Source organism: Brienomyrus brachyistius, chromosome 2, assembly GCF_023856365.1.
Source record: "Brienomyrus brachyistius isolate T26 chromosome 2, BBRACH_0.4, whole genome shotgun sequence".
Classification (NCBI taxonomy): Eukaryota; Metazoa; Chordata; class Actinopteri; order Osteoglossiformes; family Mormyridae; genus Brienomyrus; species Brienomyrus brachyistius.
In genome coordinates this window covers 25897793-25917384 of record NC_064534.1, presented here as the reverse complement: position 1 = coordinate 25917384, position 19592 = coordinate 25897793, and the positions used below count along the sequence as shown (strand labels likewise).

General features: G+C 41.2%; 1 protein-coding gene across 2 annotated transcripts in view; it reads left to right on the top strand.

The window, feature by feature from the left end:
• Positions 1 to 3294: 3294 nt before the first annotated feature.
• msh3 (mutS homolog 3 (E. coli)) overlaps positions 3295 to 19592 on the top strand; it is a 67368-nt gene continuing 51070 nt past the window's right edge. The window contains exons 1-10 of one of the 2 annotated variants that reach the window (XR_007384725.1): positions 3295 to 3754; positions 4186 to 4294; positions 4647 to 4873; positions 6107 to 6328; positions 6487 to 6603; positions 6866 to 6983; positions 7306 to 7436; positions 7853 to 8019; positions 17420 to 17547; positions 19082 to 19196. Coding sequence is in view for 1 of the 2 variants with exons in the window: in XM_048991478.1 (XP_048847435.1) it covers positions 3605 to 3754; positions 4186 to 4294; positions 4647 to 4873; positions 6107 to 6328; positions 6487 to 6603; positions 6866 to 6983; positions 7306 to 7436; positions 7853 to 8019; positions 17420 to 17547; positions 19082 to 19196 (1484 nt within the window). In the remaining variant the exon portion in view is untranslated. The remainder of the gene's footprint in view (positions 3755 to 4185; positions 4295 to 4646; positions 4874 to 6106; positions 6329 to 6486; positions 6604 to 6865; positions 6984 to 7305; positions 7437 to 7852; positions 8020 to 17419; positions 17548 to 19081; positions 19197 to 19592) is intronic. The other variant, XM_048991478.1, reaches the window with a different exon arrangement.

Sequence of the window (19592 nt, the reverse complement as noted above, 5' to 3'; positions counted from 1 at the left end):
CAGACTATAAGGGCATAGTTGCCATGGAAACTTTAGGTCACTTTGTCAAGGGTATGGCTATGCACTCACAGCAAACAGCATTCACGGCAAACAGCATTCACAGCAAACAGCATTCACAGCAAACAGCATTCACAGCTCCATTTTGAAAATATAAAACCCATCTGATACTTTTCCTGAGGCTTATTATCTATATAAATTTGGTGAGGATGCCACAAGGTTTGTGAGCGCTGCACACTTTTTAAGGTTTTTTATTAATCCAAAATGAACGGCACATAAATTTGATAAACATCATCTCTTAAGATACCACCAGACACTTTTATAAGGTCAACACATCTAAATGTATTAGGAAACACACCTTTTTGCTTATTGCAGCTGGTTCTGGACTCGTTCTGCCCAGTATGTGCAGCCCACAACCCTCAGAGAGATAAATGAGGTGGATGGTGCTGAAAACAAGATGGCGGATGTGGAAATGACCAGCAGGGCTGGGTACCCATCAGCTGGTCTGGGGGGCTTCACTGTACAGTACAAGAGTTTTAAGGCCTGTGTAGGTGTCATTTGGGGGACTCCGAGAACCAGATGAACAGGGAAGTGTCATTGGTCCTGATGGCCAGGAACAGCCACCTCCAGGGTCCAACTAATGGACCTGATTGGCCACATGTGGCAGGGCGACAAGGTTTGTACCACCATCAACAGGAATGAGATTGGAGGTAGGTGACATCCAGGTGTTTATGAGGCTTGTTCTTCCAAGGGCCACGTGACATTTCCTGCTGTTCCCTGAACACTACATTGCAAAACTACACAGTCTTTTTTAATTGATTTTTTTTTATAAGCAATTTGGTTACATTTTAAGAATGATTGCATACTTAATAAACATCATGTTCCATATTTCATCTTTCAAGGTTTGTAAATGCATGTTTTTAGTTGGGTCAAAGGGCTGAGGAGGACATTAATAGGATGGGTTTTTCTATGGGCCTACAGCATGTGCCTGGATACCTGGTCCAGTCCACTTCGCTTGGCATGACCATCGAGCCGGTGGTAGCAGAGGTGAACGCCGCTGAGTTTGCCACTGCCCACTCCGCCATTAGCGCTGCCTTCCTGTTCATCTACGCACACACAGATGACCTGGAAGTTTTTTGTCGAAGGGTTGTTGATGGGCTGTTGAGAGGGCACGCTTGACGTGCCAGCCACCTTCAGTGCTGTGACATTTGTGTCATTCCAAAGGGATGATCTGGGACCATCTCATCAGCTGGATGCCTGGAGACCCAGGGCCTCCCGCTCTGCTCCATGCTCCCACCAGGCTGTAGCATTGCCTTTACCCACGAGCCTTCATGGGTCAGCCTCTCCCTCTCCCTGTACACGTCGGAATCCATCCCTGTTTCCTTGTTTGGTCAGCTGGTGTTGTTGGCCATCCCATTTTCAGTTCCCCTAGTCTTACGTGCTTCATACATCTTAGTCTGTTCCCCTGCTCCCTGTCTGCCATGTGCGTATGTGGGCTGACTGTGTGGCAGAGAACCATGCTGCCTTATTTAATCGTTCTTGTATTTCAGTTTAGGTCGTTTTGTGTCTTTGGTTCTCACCCTGCTTGTGTCTAGTTTAGTTATTATGTTCTGCTTACCTATGATCCCTGTAGTGTTTGAATAGTGTTGTTAATTACTCCGACCTGGGTCTTGTTTCTTTAATCTTCATTGTTTGGTTAATTGGTTATAGCATGCACTTGTCCCTTGTCTATTCCTCATTTCACGTCTATTTAAGTGCCTGCCCTTATTCTGTTCCTGTGTTGCTATGTTTGTTTCTGTGTTGTCCCTGCGTGTGTCTCTCATCTGTGTTCTTGAATCCTATTGATGATTGTAATGTGAATTGTCCTTTTCCACCATGTCCTGCCATAATGGTACAATGATAAAATGAGTGTGTGTGTGGAGTCATTGAATCGATTAGGATTTGGGTTTGCAGACCACTGGTTTTGTACTGGATTATTATATATATTTTTTTAACCCATGATCCCCCCTCACAGGATCAACCTGGTGCACCTGCTTCCACACACAACCCTAAAAAATTGAGCCTGACTTGTTCAATGCCACATGGCACCCCTGTGGCTTGGAGCCCCAGTCAGGCTTAACTGCACGTCTGAAGCTCTTAGTCTGGTGGTACACAGAGAAGTTTCACATGCAGGAACGGGCTGTGGAGCCAGTGTAACTGGCCATGAAGCTTTTCTACCAGAAGGACATCATGAAGGAGGAGTACAAGGAGATCCTCCAGAAGACCATTGAGAGGGCACCCACACCTGCTTCGAGGAGCTGTTGTGATTTGGTACTGTGTCTCCCGGGTCTTTTAGGGTTTAGTTGAGTTGAGGAGAGCAGCCTCGTGTCATTACATGATGATGTCATCACACAATGACATGACAGCACTGTTTCATGCCATTATGAACATCTGTCAGTGATTTGTAGCATTTCATATAATTTGACACAATAAAAACACAGAAAAATTAAAATAGCTAGCAAATGAAGTTGAAATATATTTTTAAAAATGTGCAAAACGTATTCTGGCCAAGGATTCTAGTGACACCAGCGATGCCTTCACTGGTGAATTTATGGACATACTGAAGTCAAATTTTTCAGCCTGGCAATTATCCTTTAATAACTCTTAAAGACAAAAGCCTGAAGAGGTAACACCCAAAATCTCATTGTGGCATAACTCTAGCAGTAGGTAGTTCAATGTGAAAATCAAAGATGCATGAAACACAAGACGGCTGATGTGGAGGTTTAGCAAGTTCCAAGTTATGATGTGTAACTTTGATGAAGTGCAAGAAATGTAGTTTTGTGACAGAGTAATGGTGATTTAAATATTTTCTAATCGTATAGCGCCCCCAAGTGGACAAAGTTCATTAAACTTGGCGCATGCCCAGTACACCAACAAAGTACTGCTGGGATATCACTCACTTCCTGATTTGCGCATCCTTTAGATTTAATTTGAAGACTGTAGCTATATGAAACAACCCATTACTATTCTTTTGGTCTGAAACGTCTCTTGCTGATTAATTCCAAATATGATTGCTATTCTGTCAATAGTCCAGGACAAGTCCGCAAAAGTGAGTTTTTGTAAAAATTCTAAATTTGTTTAGTTTTTTTTTGTTAATCCAATACAATGGATTACTTTATTCTATTCAACCAAATACAGTAAAAATACATTTATATTTATTTTAAAACTGACAATCTGTTTGATGACTATGATTCACAAGTAAGATTTTTATTTATTAACATGCAGAATGATATCTCTTACCACATCAATATTTACTGATTTATAACTATACATATCCGATAATTATATCTGGATCGTTCGCCAGAACGTAATTATGGATTGTAAGCATTTTGTAAGCAATTTATTGTGACCAAAGGGGAAAAAGTTACGATGTACACAATATCCCCATTTACTGTGCTGAGCATGTGGAACTGCGCATGCGTGGCCTGAAACGTCACGCCAGCGCCAAATAATCCATGCAGCGACGGAGCGAATAGCCTAATACCTTTTATAAAAGTCAAATGAATGTAATAATTATGATATGTTCTATCATGCATCATAGCTGATAGCTAAACACTGTTTATTTACCATGCCAAAATCAAACAAAAAATCTAGCGTACAGTCAAAGTCTTCTATTAGCAGATTCTTTAGTGGATTTAAGAAGAAAACAGAAGGGGATGGATCTGCAGAAGATGCACGCAGGTCACACGGCTTTGCCGCTAAGCACTTCGGAGGCAAGGTCAGACGGTGTGTCTGAAGTGGGGTAGCATTAACTGGTTGCTAGCAGAAGCGTTTCATGCTCATTGTATCGTAATTATGCGTAGGGAACTGAAATATTTAATGAATGAACGAACAACGTAGAAGAAACATGCTTCCCATTCAAAAACTAAAACCTAACTTTAGTTAGAGGATGAACATTCGTTGATAAATGTTTTTCATATACCTGTTTGCATTTTAGCTTTCACTTTAGCCGTGGAAAAGAGGACTAGCCTTAAATGACTGTTTACTACATTTGTATTTATTCATTTTGCAAACTTTTCTGCTAAGCAACCTGTTCGGTGGATCTTAGTAAAATGTGAATTAAGAAGCACACAACGAGCATCGACAGAAGCAAGTAGTTCGCTGGTGTAGTGCACCCAACTAACGTTGCCTTTCTGAATCTGAGTAAAGGGGATGAAGAAGAAACTGTGTGAGGATGAGGGTGGATCCCAAATAAAACGGTTTCGGATTTCCCATGATTGGGAAAAGGACAACGCAGTCTGCAGTGACAGAGTTGAAGGTGAGAGATCCTGCACAGCTGTCAAAATGGAGTGTAGCGCTTCCAGTGGAGTTTGCATGTTTACCCCGGGCTTGTGTGAGTTTCCTTTGGTCAGGTGCGTGAGCACATGCTCTCTGATGTACTGATTTCCCATTCCAAGTGTCCCCCGGCTCACTTCCTAAGCTCACTGGGTACTCTAGACCCACTGCGACCCGTACTGGGTACTGGACTTATGGAAATTGGATGCGAGGCATTTTATATCTGTCTGTAGCACCATTGAATTTGGCTTGGTATAAATTAACTTGCACTGAAATGCTTTCGGTGACAAGTCACAGCCCCAGTGAATGAATGATTTAATCTTGTCTTGCTGAAGGTGATGGACAAGTCAACTCTAGAAGCAGTTTGTCGTCTGCCACCATGCACCGGCTCAGAAGCTTCCGGTGCCCTGGAGAAGCAGAGGACAACAGAAGCCCGCGGCTGATGGTGAGAGGTAGTGGGACTGAGAGCCATAACGTGGGACATACAGAGGGACCATCTAACAGTGTCGGATGTAAGCCAGAGGAACAGGAGACGAGTCTGGGTGTATCGCCTAAAACTCAGGTAGGGATGTCTGAAAATATATAGATTCAGAACCAGTGCATTTTGAATACAATGCTTAAAAGTGTTTGGAACTAATAATAAGAATATCACCTTTTTCAGTGTAAGAACATCAGATTTGACACTAACATCAAATTAGAAAATGTCAGGTTTCACACTATTCATAAAGCATATTCAAAGGAAGTCTTAGTAACAGTCATGCTCCCTACCAATATCAAAGTTCAGAATCGGGGCTGATCCAGGCATTTTTAAATTGACTGGTATCAGCTCCCACTGCCCACTCCAAAGCCCAATCTATGTAATTTCCCGCATCCACTGAATTTATGTCAGCTGTGCACATTGGAAGGTTGCATCACATGCTGCAGTCAGCCTGAGGCAAATCGCTTGGAACTACAAACTATCGACTTGTCAGCTGGGTGGAAATTCTTTATATTGGAAACTAAAAGTGGCCCATTGTGTACCTGTAATGATTACAGTGCCATCCTTTGGAAAGTAAGTAGTAACAGAGTGTAGTTTACCGTTTGTTTCAATTGCATTAGAGCATTTCTGAAATGACAAGTAACATTTGCAAAACAAGAAATATGATCAGCACACCCCGATGCCACTTGTCCAGAGCGTTGTTTCACGCAAATTTCCAAATGTTTTAGTCCATGAATCCAAATAGTCTTATACAGTTGTATTCATTTGACATAATTTTCAGTTGTTTCAGTCCTTTTGGAACTGTGGTTTTCAGTAAAGTCAAGCCAGAGGCTTTTAAAGATTATTTTATTCACAACTAATGTGAAATATCTTTGAGTTTGCATGTTCTCCCCATGTCGTCGTGGGGTTTCCTCCGGGTTCTCTGGTTTCCCCCCACAGTCCAAAAACCTGCTGAGGCTGATTGGAGTTGCTTAATTGCCCATAGGTGTGCATGTGTGAGTGACTGGTGTGTGAGTGTGCCCTGCGATGGGCTGGCCCCCCATCCTGTGTTGTTCCCTGCCTCGTGCCCATTGCTTCCGGGATAGGCTCCGGACTGCCCCCGACCCAGTACGATAAGCGGTTTGGAAAATGGATGGATGGATGGATGTAGTAATATTGTATTTTTGGTTCCCACAGTACATGATTTTGTTGTGGTTTTGTTGTTTTTTGTGTTTGTCTAATGGTTATGCGTGAAGCATTCTAGTATTTTTAATTGCCAGTTGCTTTACTGTTTCAGTTTGTTCTTTCTCTTTTGTATATGTCTGGAATTAAACACAGGGCTTTACCCTGAGTCGCTTTGCCAGCTCGAGCAGTGGAGGTACCGTAGCGACAAGCACTGCTCAGAAAAATTCCAGCGACAGCAGTGGCATCAACAGGAGAACCAAAAGCATCTACACTCCTCTGGAGCAACAATTCATGGACATCAAGGAGCAGCACAAAGACGTCCTCCTGTGTGTTGAATGTGGCTATAAGTACAGGTTCTTTGGGGAAGATGCAGAGGTGAGAAAGTTGAGTATTTCTGTGCAGAGTGTTTTCATAAACTAACAGTGCAAGAACTTGACATTTTACAAAAAAGTGGTTGAAGATGGCCCTTGTTTTTCAGTCGTCTGCTAGGCATGGCAAGTATAAATGCTGCTTAATGTCTTGCATTGTCATAGATTGCAGCAAGGGAACTGAACATTTTCTGCCACATGGATCATAACTTCATGACGGCCAGTATCCCCACACACCGTCTGTTTGTTCACGTTCGGCGTCTGGTCTCCCAGGGTTACAAGGTCAGTCACTCGTGCCCAGCAATGTCCCTGTTAAAGAACCTGACCTATGCTAATGCTAATTTTTACATAAAATTGTTAGGGGTACTTTTCTAACTTGCGTTATACATTTATTCAGTTATACTTGTTTTCTGCCTTGTTCACTGTTGCTCTCCATCTGAACTTGACTTTCATGATGGTTGACGGATTGGGTTTGTGTGTAATTTTGTGGCTATTAAAGAATCCATTATTTGAGACAGAGGTACCCACGGTGTCCCAAGCACAGGTGGGCGTGGTGAAGCAGACAGAGACCACTGCACTGAAGGCCTCGGGGGCTAACAGGAGCTGCCTGTTCACACGCCAGCTCAGCGCCCTCTACACCAAGTCCACCCTGGTTGGGGAAGGTATCCTCTGAACAATTTATTTTCAAAGCATCTTCCAGAAGGAGATGTTGATGTGAGATCAAACATTTAAATACCACTAGAGCACTATTAAATCTGTTATAAGTTGTTTTTCAATAAACAATTGTATGTTTTCCTCTTTTACATTGTATAGTTACTCGTAATGCATGAGTTGAGCATCCTAATCCTACGCTAAGAAAGCAGTTACAGGAGGGAAGTCTGAGGTTATGTCACTATGTCATAATTAGGGAGTCTGAGATCCCCATCGGTTGCTGTTGCTGCTGTGTTTGGTGTAGACCATAGTCCTTGACAGTTATAAACACAGATATGAACCCACTGCTGAAGCCAGGAGACCTGGAGGAAGCTGCAGATGTGGTCGATACCCCTAACAGCTACCTGATGTGTGTGAGTGAGAGCTGGGACAGTCTGAAGAAGGAGTTGACAGTGGGGCTTGTGGTACGGACTCGTTCTCCACATGCGACTAAGCCATTGTGTTCATCGTGTTTCATCTGAATTCATTCGTTGCACGTTTGTTTGTTTATTTCTGTAACCTTGTATGAGGTCCTTACCAAGTATTTTCACAAGGGCTCTGTCATGTTTCCTAGCGGCTCAGTTCAGTATATGATTGGGGGAAAAAAAGACAGAATTATTTGTTTTGTTTAGTTTGGTTTAATGGTGTTCCTGTTGTTATGCTTATTAGATGAATCAACTGTTGACACTTCTCTGCATGAACACTTAGAATTATAATTGATTGAACAATGAAATTATCATTTACCAATGATTTAGTTTTTTTTTTTGCTCTGACAAAGATGAGTCAGTAAGGATAGAGAGATGAAGATTACTGAATGTCTGTGGTCTTGTATTTGGTCCAGGCAGTGCAACCCTGCACAGGAGATGTGATGCTGGACTGTTTCCCTGACGGGCCCTCCCGTGCGGAACTGGAAAGCCGCGTGATGCGTGTCCAGCCCGTGGAGGTCCTACTACCTACTGACGTCTCTGAAGAGACAGAGCGTTTGCTGTGGGGAATTGCATCGGCCAGGTAAGCCAAAGACACTCCTAAAGATAGCATGTTTCTAAGAATGAAAAGCAGTTCAAAAACGTGTGTCACATCCATACTCTCTTAAAAAGAAATACTTAAAGGAGCCTTCTACCGAAATTCAGTTATTTAATATATTTCTTTTGATTACACTGGTCAACAAAGATTTTGTCACAGAACAACTACGGGGTGTCTGATGTAGTTTCTTATGCTGATTTCAGAATTTTGCTGTCACCCATAGTTTTTGAGTTGCATTATTTTTTGGCTGTTTTTTGATAGATATAATTTCTGATTAAGAATATATGGATATTGATATTTAATTTAGGAAAGTGATTTTGTTTCTATTTATGAATATTTTTTAAGACTTTGCAGAAGGGCGCAAAGGACTGTAAGTCTGTTTTGGCAGAGTTTACAGACTATAATCCAATTGGATTATGTCATTAGGACATTCCTGATATAGAAAAACATTATCAAGGCAAGTAGAGTCCCAGTATACTTGCTGACTTCTGCTGGACCCTGAGGGATGTTCCTGAGGCCAAGTACAGCAGAAAATCAGACTTATACCTGTCAGGTATCGTAGTTGCGGACGGGCAGGCTGGCAGGAAGGAGGCAGGGAAGGACGAGACAGGCAGGCAGAATACGGGGAAAACTGGGGTTTTATTAAGGGGAAGACGGCTACGGGGAGAACGGGACATCGCAACGATACTAACATCAATGACAGACAAACGGCAGGACAAGACGTGGACTGATATAGAGAAGACAGGGCAAAACAACAGGATACAGCTGGGCACAATTGGGGAAGCACACGTGGATAATCGGGGGGTGTGGCACACACGAGGAGGGGGCGTGGCACTACCTCTTACATGAATCTCTTCCTCCATACCATAGAGGTTAATTGTGTATCACTCAAAATCCTTGTGTGATATGGAAGTTTTGATTAGATATTTGCGTTCAGCACAAAAAAATACTGTGAGATTTGTGGAATTTATAATTAGAACCAGGACATTTCTCTGGGGGGGCCTGTCTCATGATAAACCTTTGAAAATACTATATGCAGTCAGTATAGTATACTACATGACTAATGCGTTCTTGAAAAACCTCTCATTCAGTAAATAAAGGCATCTCTCGCAATAAATTAACTTTACCTTTATAACAATGGAACTAGTCTGTGACGTAAAATCTTGCTTTGAATTGTGTGTTCTCTGTAGAGATTCATTTCCTGACTTCCCTAGAAGGCCACATGCTAAAAAAAAGATAAAAAAGTATGGTGAATGTAGCAAACATATTGAAATATAAGTACATGTAGAGTAAGTCTTGCAGAAGAAGCTATATAGATTTTGGCAGATTTTATGCTCTGCTGAAAATGAACACATGCAAACCACTAGATGTCAGTGGTTGGCAACCTTTTTCTTTTGTGGAATGTCAGGCATACAAGTTTATATATAAATGCTATTGGTGCAGATGATTTTATGTTTTGCGATAGTGGTTGTTGCTTTCCTTAACCAGTAATGTTATGAAACCTAATGTCAAAATGTGATTCATTTGGACAAATAGGGATCAGTAACATCTGTAGTAAGATCCTACAAGATTTATGTTTATATGTCTTAATAAATGCTCAGGAAACCAAGTCAAATTCTGCAGAAAATCCCTGTAAAAACCTATAGGTCAGTGAACATTTTTTATGATTGTTTAAAATGTGTTTTGTGTTACTCATATGATTTATATAATTTCTTTTCTGTTTTATTATAATTATCATATGGTTTCTATCCAAATTTATTGAGTCTTCCACCCCATCAGGGTGAATATATTGGCAGAATTCTAAATAATTAGCAATGAAAATGCTTCCCCCCCCACATGCATTATCATTTAGGTGAGGGAATATCAGGAAAAACCTTTTGCCAAATGAACTTGCACCTATCAGCAAATGAGATCATTTTTGTCAAAGGGTGAATCTGGGCTTATTGTGTAAATCATTCATTCATTTATTTTATTTATTTATGGGAACTTCCATTGAATCCATGTGGTGATAAAACTGCAGCTGTATTTATCTGACGGTAGAATTATTATTGGTATAGTTGGGCCTTTACAGACTGCGTGAAATGCGCTAATCCACCCAGAGAAACCGAAACGCTGTGCTTTGTCTTCTGGAAGATGCAGTTCCGCGTTAGCACAGGAGGACGAGATCTACAGCGTCAAACCTTTTCATATTACGTTGTTGAGTGTTTAGGGGTGGGTACGCCTCATCCGAGGCGCGTTTCCTTTGAGCGTGAGTGAAACGAAGCCGGCAAGACCCCTCCAGCAAAAGGCAACAGTGCACAGCTTTCCTCAAGGACGGAGACTCAAGGACCTGTGGATGAGAGACTGTTGCGGAAGCATCCGTTAGATTCATGTGGCTCTTAATGAACGCTGCCGCTTGGGGTGCAGAAAAGTGCTACAGACAGTTTTATGATCAAAATGCATTAATCCGATAAAAAAAATAAAACATTGCTTGTGAAGCATTTCTGCTCTGACTTAGATAAGACTTCCCCGAAGTATATTTTTTGCTGAATGCTGAATGGCTGGTAATTGCGTTGCTCTGTTTGGGGGAGGCAAGCGTGAGCTGAAAAGGAATTGACTGTGTGATTAGGAGGGAAAAAAGTGTTTAGCATTCAAAAAGGTTCATGATGGAAAAGGACTGAAGGACAGAAATTGAAATGGCAGGGACTAGGGTCTGTGCTAATGGAAGAGGTTAGCATCTCTGCTTCCTTTATCAGTGGCTTTCTCTTTGTTTAGCATTGCTTTGTAGATAGGCAAGTTCAGTACTTTTTTTTTTTTGTTAGCAAATAAGAAAGGTAGGGTACTAACAGTGATGCTCTTTAGAATTCCCACAGGCGGTACCCAGGGAGTTTTACGAAGCTCTTCTTAAACTGAATTGAGCAGACAGTTCTGATGTCGATTGGCTCAGAGAGGAGTCTGAATCTCCGGGGGCTAATTCCAAGAGAGTGTTAATGTGCTGCCAAACCCTTCCCAGCTGTTGGCCCCCAGAGTGTTTGGAGGTTGCTTTAATTAACTGCAGCTTACTGCTTCTTGTTTTGTTTGGGAGTGATTGTTTAATTTCCGTTTCATTTTAGTGCTTTGGCTGTTGGCCAGGGGTTTAAACACAAGAAGCCATTTGATTTTCTAAAATCAATTTTGTAGTTTTCTACAGGTTATTTTCTTTTTTTATATTAACAGCACACTTCAGTGATTATTCACTCATATTTGGACAGTTTATCCTAAACAGGATCATCTTAGTGACTCCTTGGACTCCTGGAGAGAACAACATAAAACCAACTGGGACTTCATAACTATATGAACTCTAATGAATCTCAGTATAAATGCAGTTTCATGCTCCCCGGTCGCCCAGAGGAGGATGGGGTCCCCTTCCGAGTCTATGTTCCCCTCAAGGTTTCTTCCTGCTAGAGGAGGTTTTTCCTTGCCACTGTCGCCTCAGGCTTGCTTGGTGGAGTTCTGGCCGGTTAAATGTAAAGTGCTTTGTGACAATGACTGTTGTTAAAAGCGCTATATAAATAAAATTGAATTGAATAGAATAGTAAGCATATGGAGTAAGTACACCCATCATGGGGGGCACACATCAGTCAGACATAATGGGAAATGTAACTACTCACCTTAGTCTAATATCATTGGACGGCGGGTGCAGATCGAAGTACCCAGAGGACACTGGGAGAGAGCTTCAAACCTCCAATTCTGGAGGGAAGACTTACAATAAGCGATTGCTGGTTTTTAGTTTCTCTAAGTTACAAGCATTGTTTCTGAAAGTGATGGTCATTGATAAAGTTGTACTCAAATGACAAAAGGTTAAACAAAGTGAAGAAACTATGTATCCAAGAACAGGTACTGGATTTGGTGTTAAAAATGTATAAGTTTTATGATAGTAATAAAATACTTTTTTTCCAGAAATTAACTTTATGCATGCAGGATTTGTCAGCACTCTTAGTCAGACCTCGGTCATTAAAATGGTATGACTTAAGTTGGACGAGGTGATAACAGAGGGACCATTGGGTGATTCGGTCTGTTTAGTGGCATGTAGAAACAGTCGAAAGAGAAAGCAGCACGGAGATTGTAAAGAATTGCAATACCGAGGCAGCCAGCAAGTTAAGCTCACTAGTTAATTATGCCAGCCGTAGCTTTCAAAGGCACGTGTTTAACTGGGCCAGTGTGCAGAAGATTCTGGATAAATGAAAATGCATGTGTTGCTGAAATTGTAAAAGTCACAGGATGCAGTTTTGTCAATTTCAGGAAAAATCGTTTGGCTGAGTGCGGACTGCGAGGACTTTAACAGAAATATAACAAGATAGGAGACTTCCCAAGGGCCGCTGTTTTCTGGTCAAAGTAATTAGTACTGCAAGTGAAAGAGGGTGAATCTGACAGGGTTTAATGCTGCCCTCTGATCCTTTTCATGCTGATGCTTGGGCACTGAACGCACTTCGATCTGCACCCTGCTGGTGTAATAAAGATGAACCACCTGGCTGTGTGTGTGTGGCCATGGGAGAAGTAGGTCATCGCCATGAGAAGTGCTGACGCAGGAGATGTACGGATGTGCATGTGTGCCAGTGAGTGCATGCTGTGTGCTGCGGAGGGGCCTGGATATGTCGCCTCCATTCTGCCTGAGAATGCCGGCTCCAAAAAGAACCGTCTTATCTTGTATACTGATGGATTTCACAGGAACAACTGAGAATTAAATAATTAGGAAAAAAAAGATTCTTTGGTTTACTGATAATTCACCCTTTGTTTCTCTTTTATTTACTGTTTTGTTATTTTCATGCATTTTCACTTCCTCTTGCATCTATTTTCTGCTGTTCAGTGCCTTAGGTATATAATGCCTTTTTGTTACATGCTATGGTTTGTCTGAACTACTGGCTACATAATCATGGTACCTTATGGAGGTCTTACTGTTAAATAGTTTGTCTGCATTACTGTGGAAGAATATTTACAGAGAAATTGCAAAATTTTTAAGCTTAAATGTACTGTAGGTATATAATCTTACGGGTATATGTATATTTCCTGTGGTAAGAAAATATAATGTAAATCCTTAAGAGCTTTTTATAACCATTTCCAAACAAATACGTCTTTATAACGTAGGTTTCAAATTAGGTTGCGAATATATTCAACTCATTTAATTCCATTTGCTTGGGACACATGGGAATTACTGCATTTCAGACAATTATTCCGTAAGTAGGAAATAATGAGTTATGCATTAGTGTTGTTATTGTTAGCATATTTATTCAGAGTTTTTATTTTGGAAATTATGTTTATCAGTCAGAATTAGAGATAGGAACAAGTACTGAATTGTATATTAATTATGAATTATTTATTAATTATAAATGGTCAACAAAATACTTCAACTGTGAGTTCATACAGTATGCTGAAAGCATATAATCGGTTATTTTTGCGGAAATTGACAATTTAGCTTTCAGTTAAATGTGTAACATTAAGACTGTATTAAAATTGTGGCTTTAATAGAATATGCTCTGTTTTAAGGAAAGAGGCTTGCTGAGTCTCCAGGCAATGGGATTGTCTACTCTTGATGCTATCTCGTAATTACTACTTTTGGGGTTACTGCTAGATAAATGATGCAGTTATGCATTTTGAACCTGACAATGTCGTAGTGGTCACACTTCAGGAAGGTGTTTAATTGTACTATATTAGTATACAGTACCTTTGAAAATGGATATATAATAATTATGTAACTGAAAAAACTGCCAGGTGATTACGTGGACCAGCGTTAGGTCCTCTGGTATACCAAGATTTTCTAGAATTATTTAATTAGTAATCCAGAAGGGTGGGATTCCTGGAGGCTCACAGTTGAAGTATTTTGTTGACCATTTATAATTAATAAATATTAGTTCTTATTAAAGTTGATAGGTCTGGTCTGCTGGGTAGATTTAAAGCCTGGGTCTACCTGCACTCTATCCTGTCCCGAGTACTGTGGCCCTTGCTGGTTTATGCAGTCCCTTTTTCAACAGGTGAGTCCTTTGAGAGGAAGATGAGTGGCTGTCTTCGGAAATGGCTGAGACTTCCACGCAGCCTTACTAGTGCAGCACTGTTTGGGTCAAGCAATACCCTCCAGCTACCATTTAGTGGCCTTACTGAAGAATTCATGGTGGCATGCACACAAGAAGCCCTACAGTACAGGGACTCTAGGGACTGTAAGGTGTCATCAGCCAACATTGAGGTGAGGACGGGGAGGAAATGGAGAGTAGAGAAGGCTGTGGAAGAGGCAGAGTCACACCTGAGACAAAAGACTCTGGTGGGCACCTTGGCAACAGGCAGAGCTGGTTTGGGTTACTTCCCAAAGACCCAGCTCGGCAAGGGTAAGGAGCGACACCAACTACTCCAGGAAGAGGTTCGAGCAAGTGTGGAGGAAGAACGAGTGAGTAGGGCAGTAGGACTCCAAGAACTGGGAGTGTGGACAAGGTGGGAGAACATCCTACAGCGAAGGATTGCCTGGTCAAATAGCATGCAGTAGACTTTTTTCGCCTCTGTTTCCTGGTGCAGGCAGATGCCCTACCAAGCCCAGCAACCCTGCACGTCTGGGAGAAGAGTGACACCCCTTGCTGCCCACTTTGCTCAGGAAGTGGCTTTCTAGAACATCTCCTTAGTAGCTGCCCAAAGGCTCTCGCAGATGGCCGCTCTCGCTGGCGCCATTACCAGCTAATCAAGGCAGCTGCTGAGAGCTTGGTCTCAGCCATCAACACTAGCAAATACCACCGTGCCCCTAAGAAGGCAGTTACCTTTGTCAGAGCTGGAGAGTCATAGGCACAGGAAACGGTAAAAACAGGTCTCCTCCGCTCTGCTTGCAACTGGCAGCTGCAGGTTGACCTGGGAAAAGCAGCTGAAGTTCCCACAGCACAGTGTCACCACATCACTCCGGCCAGATATGATCATTACCTCTGAGGCTTCAAAACAACTGATCATGCTGGAGCTGACAGTGGCCTGGGAAGAGGAATCGAGGAAGCCAATGAGAGGAAAAGCGCACCAAGTACCAGGAACTAGTGGAGGAATGGAGGGATCGTGGCTGGAGGGCACTCTGTGAACCCATAGAAGTCGGCGGTAGAGGGTTTGCAGGACGATCACTCTGCAGAGTTCTCATACAGCGGCCAAGAAGAGGGCCAATCAAGCCGCAAGTGAAACCGCAGAGAAAACCACAAGGTGGCTTTAGTTGAAGAGGGCTGATCCGTGGATGGTTGCTGGGACGCAAGTTGGGGCCTGATCAACTCTGGCTGAGTCGCCTGGACGAGGTTGTATGGTGTTGTGAGACACGAAACACCCGATGACCTCAGGATACATCACTGAAGATGTGTCCCAGTGCATCTGGGAGATGTTTCTTCCATTGAGGGAAATAATTTCATGTTTACTTGCTTATCTAACATCAGTGTCTACTCATAATGTTTAGTATATTCAATATTCTGTATTATTTTTTATTAGACGTATTAAATAAAAATAGATATTTAAATTCAAAATTGAAATAAAATATGCAGTAAATGGTATCTGTAACACCAACGGGATTGATAGATGGCTGAACGGAAGGGATGGGGGAGGTTGGTAGGTCATATTTAATGCAGGTTCTTTGTAATAATTCAGCACTCTGGCTCTTTCCCAGGCAGTCATTCATTGCTGCTCAGTGTGTCTTCTTGATGTAAAGCCCAACAATGAATGTTACTAATCTACTAACAATTGCTTTAAAAAATGGTAAGCAGTATACTTACTGTCAACACATGATATAAAAATATATCTAACGGGATCGTTTCTGTGGATCAGTTTTTTATGCATCTACAAAGAGTAGGATATTGACTGCAACTACAGACATTTCCAGTTTTCACACAAGAAAAATGAGAATGACATATTTTTCCTTTCCTTTTTATTTTCTTAAGTTGCAGTGGTTTTTATAATAATAATTGAATAACTGAAGATTTGGGATTCATGATCGTCTTACAAAGAGTGACCTAGATGCTGTACATCTGCAATTTAAAGAAATATTTTCTGTAGCTTAGGGGGGAGAATCGTAGGAAAATGGCTTTATTTTGTATTTGGATGTCATGGGGGAAGAATTAAAATAATTTCACCTGCTTGCGCATACTGCATGAGGGTGCTGTATGCTGGATTTTGTCATTTTAAATATTGTGATTGTTTACTTATTTTGAAAACATTTTCCTAGACAGTGTTTTGGTTGTTTAGTTAAGTTATCCCGTCCTGTCCAGGGTGTACCCCTGCCTTGTGTCCCATGAGGTCTGGGATCGACTCCAATCCTCCACAAGCCTCAGTACATAAATGCTTTGGAGGGGGAAGGGACGGACGGATGGAATATCAGTCCAATAATTAGCGTCTGGCTCTATTTTGCAAGAACATTTTACCATAAGGAATAGATTTGTTGTTCTTGCATCCTCTTTAATTGTAAGTCTAAAGCATGATCGGGAATTTTAGCACATGGTACAGTCTGGTTTGGATTAGGAAAAGCAATAAGTGCAGTTTCAGTTTTTGGACTCGGATTGAATGAATGAAAACAATGAATAAGGTTGATGAATAACGTTCATTTAATGAAACAGTAATGAAAGAGGCATCTTTTATTCAAATGCTATTATGATCGGATATGTATGAAGTGCAAGAAAATACTGTTAACAAACCAGTCTCTGGTCATGCAGGTGATACACATTGACTGCATCTAAGATTAAATGTAAACTAACTGCAGTTCTTTAGAATATGTTTATTTTAGAAATAATAGTGACTGATTGTAATTGAATCTGCATTTGAAATATGCTTGTGGGATAAAGGCACAGGGCAGCAGGTTCAGCCCAGCAGAAGAGCTTTATTACTCAATAATTAAAATACCAAATGGAAATGATGATTCTTGAAGAAAGGCGAACTCAAAATAGCCCAAAATTAATTCTTAATAGAAAAAAATTAAACAGCATGGAGTACCTTTCAGGGCTTTTACCTGGCACATGAACACCTATTTTTCCCAGCAAGCTCCATTTCCCCTCATGGTTCAAAATGCGGTTGTTGACACTGTTAAAATCTCAGCAAGGTGATTAGTGTGGGGTTGAAAGATAATCCAGACCCTGCTGCTCATCTGCCTCCCATTGGTTCATGGTGTACCTGTATTTGTGCCTATATTGTTTCCCAGAAGCAATGACTGTATCCTGTTTGTTGACTGTGTTTTGTCCTCCTTAACATTACGTCTTGAAAAAATGCTTTCAAAACTTAATTTTCAATCTAAATAAATTATAGGTCATTCCTTGTGCCTTTTTTACAAAAAAAAAAAAAAAAAAACTGACGGGCAATTTATCACTTTATAAAGTTGAAATCATATTTGAAATCACATGTAAAACAATGATTTTAACATATGCGATATTTCATGTTCCAGTGTACAGGCTGATGACCGAATTCGTATCGAAAGGCGAGATTGCTCCCAGTTTGAGTTCTCCAGTGCCCTGCAGACTATTACAGATTTTTACTCAAACTCGTCTTGTCAAGAATCAGAGATAAATGAAGGTGGGTCACTGACTTTAATCATTATTTTTTTGTTTTGGTGATTTTCGTATGAAAACATGACAACGTGTGTTTCAGTTGGGAGAGGGGTCAGCTAGTGTTTACAGTTTATTTAAAATGTTTTGGGTGGGTGGATAATTAGTGTCTAGTAATTAATTTCAGTGTCTTCATAACTGGAGTTTGTGTTGATTAAATTGCACAAATGAATGTGAAAATTAATCTATACCCCATGATAGTGTTTGAATATAGAAATGACTGTAAACAACATTATATTTCTACATAAACTTCTATACTTACCTCCCTTGGTTATTTTTGTATGGGTGGCTTAACCTAACCTTCAGCATGGTGAGCTACCGCTGCTGCTTATGCTTTTTGTGGATCTGTTTATAAGTGCTGAGAAAGAAGGAAAGGTAGCGATTCCTTTAGAACCAATTAGACAGTTAGTCATGCAGCATTGAGCGAATCCTGTCCCATATTCAGACACTGAGGTCTAGGGGAATGTGTCAGAATTCAGCCACCTACAGTAAGAGCATCTGCATTTCCGTTTCCATGAACCATGCCTTGCATGTTTTCCTGGGGCTCCTTAAGTAATGAAGAGAAAGACTCTTGAAAGTAGCATGATTAATATTTTATTTGTAACTTTCAATGCATATTTGGTCATACCGTGGAGCACTATCAAGGAATCTGGTAGGGGACTGTGTACAGTACTGTGTGTTCGTGTTGTAGTATAGAAATTATGTTTTTAATGTGTTGAGAAGCAAACGAAGATCAACAATATTGAAAATATTGATCAGAGAAATTGTAACTGTTTTCTAAACTAATCTGACCTAAAACAGTTCTTCGTTAAAGTACAGAGCGTTGAATAGTAGATGCTAGTTCGTTACTTGAGGAGAGAGAGAGAGAGAGAGAGAGAGAGAGAGATAGGATAGTAAAGGAAGTTACCATGATGTAATTTTAACGTAAAAGGGTTTTTTTTGAGACCTCTACTGACATAGCGATACATCATATTATTTCCTTTAATATCAGACTCTTTTGTCATATTCCAGCCTTTTTCTGCTTTCGCTTCATAGGAAGTATACGTTTTCGTGCTCGTTTTGCCTTGAGATTTTTATCAGCTGTCCTTGTCTGATGTGGTGTGATGGCATTGTTCTGGGCTTTTGTGTGGTGTGGCATGGGGTGTGTGACGCAGCCTGAGCGTTTACATGGGGAAGCTGAGGGAGCTGTGGAGGAAGCTGATGCGAGGCTGTCTGAATGCCCGGAATGTCACCCCACCCTTTTTCTCTTTTCCTAGCGCATTAAACCTTTTGTGTTCTGTTACAAATCCTAATTCTTCTCTCTCTTTTTTTTTAATTCCCTCTTTATTTCTTTCCTGTGTTTCCAAAATGTAGGATTTTTTTCCGAATCATTATCATTTATATACAGGTGGGTTTAGAAAATGGATGGATGGGTGAATATTTCCTCGTGGTGACAAGTGCCAGTACTCTCATGTAAAGTATTTATCCATTTCTTTACCTACCTGTTTCTGTACCTTATGCAGAATCCCAGTCTTTTTCCAGTGTGATTGGCATGGAAACTCCCGTGATCTGTTGCCTTGGCCCAGTGATCCAGTACCTGACTGAGTTTAACCTGGAAAGAGTACTGCTCTCTGCCAGGTACTGTACATTACTGATTCTTCAGCACGGCTTATTAATTATATAACTTACTCAGCATGGGCTCACTTTCGCAAAGGCATTAAAGGGATGGTTTGCGACACTTCACTGGATGATTTGGTTTCCAGTGAATGGGACAGTGGTGGTCTGTCTGCTAGCTGCAGATAGCATCAGGACTCGGATGCCAAAGGCAAAGCACCAGTGAATTTCTGTGATTAGTCATGTTGCTGAGTGCTGGTATATTGCGAGGGACCCAGAACAGTGTGTACTGGTTGCAGAGGGAGCCACCCGTCTATTCACTGCCTAGACTTGCATGCACATACACATGCCTTAACAGGGTGAAAACTATATGGGCTTTCGGCTAGAGAAATACTGTTACCTCGCAGGTCAGTGCATACA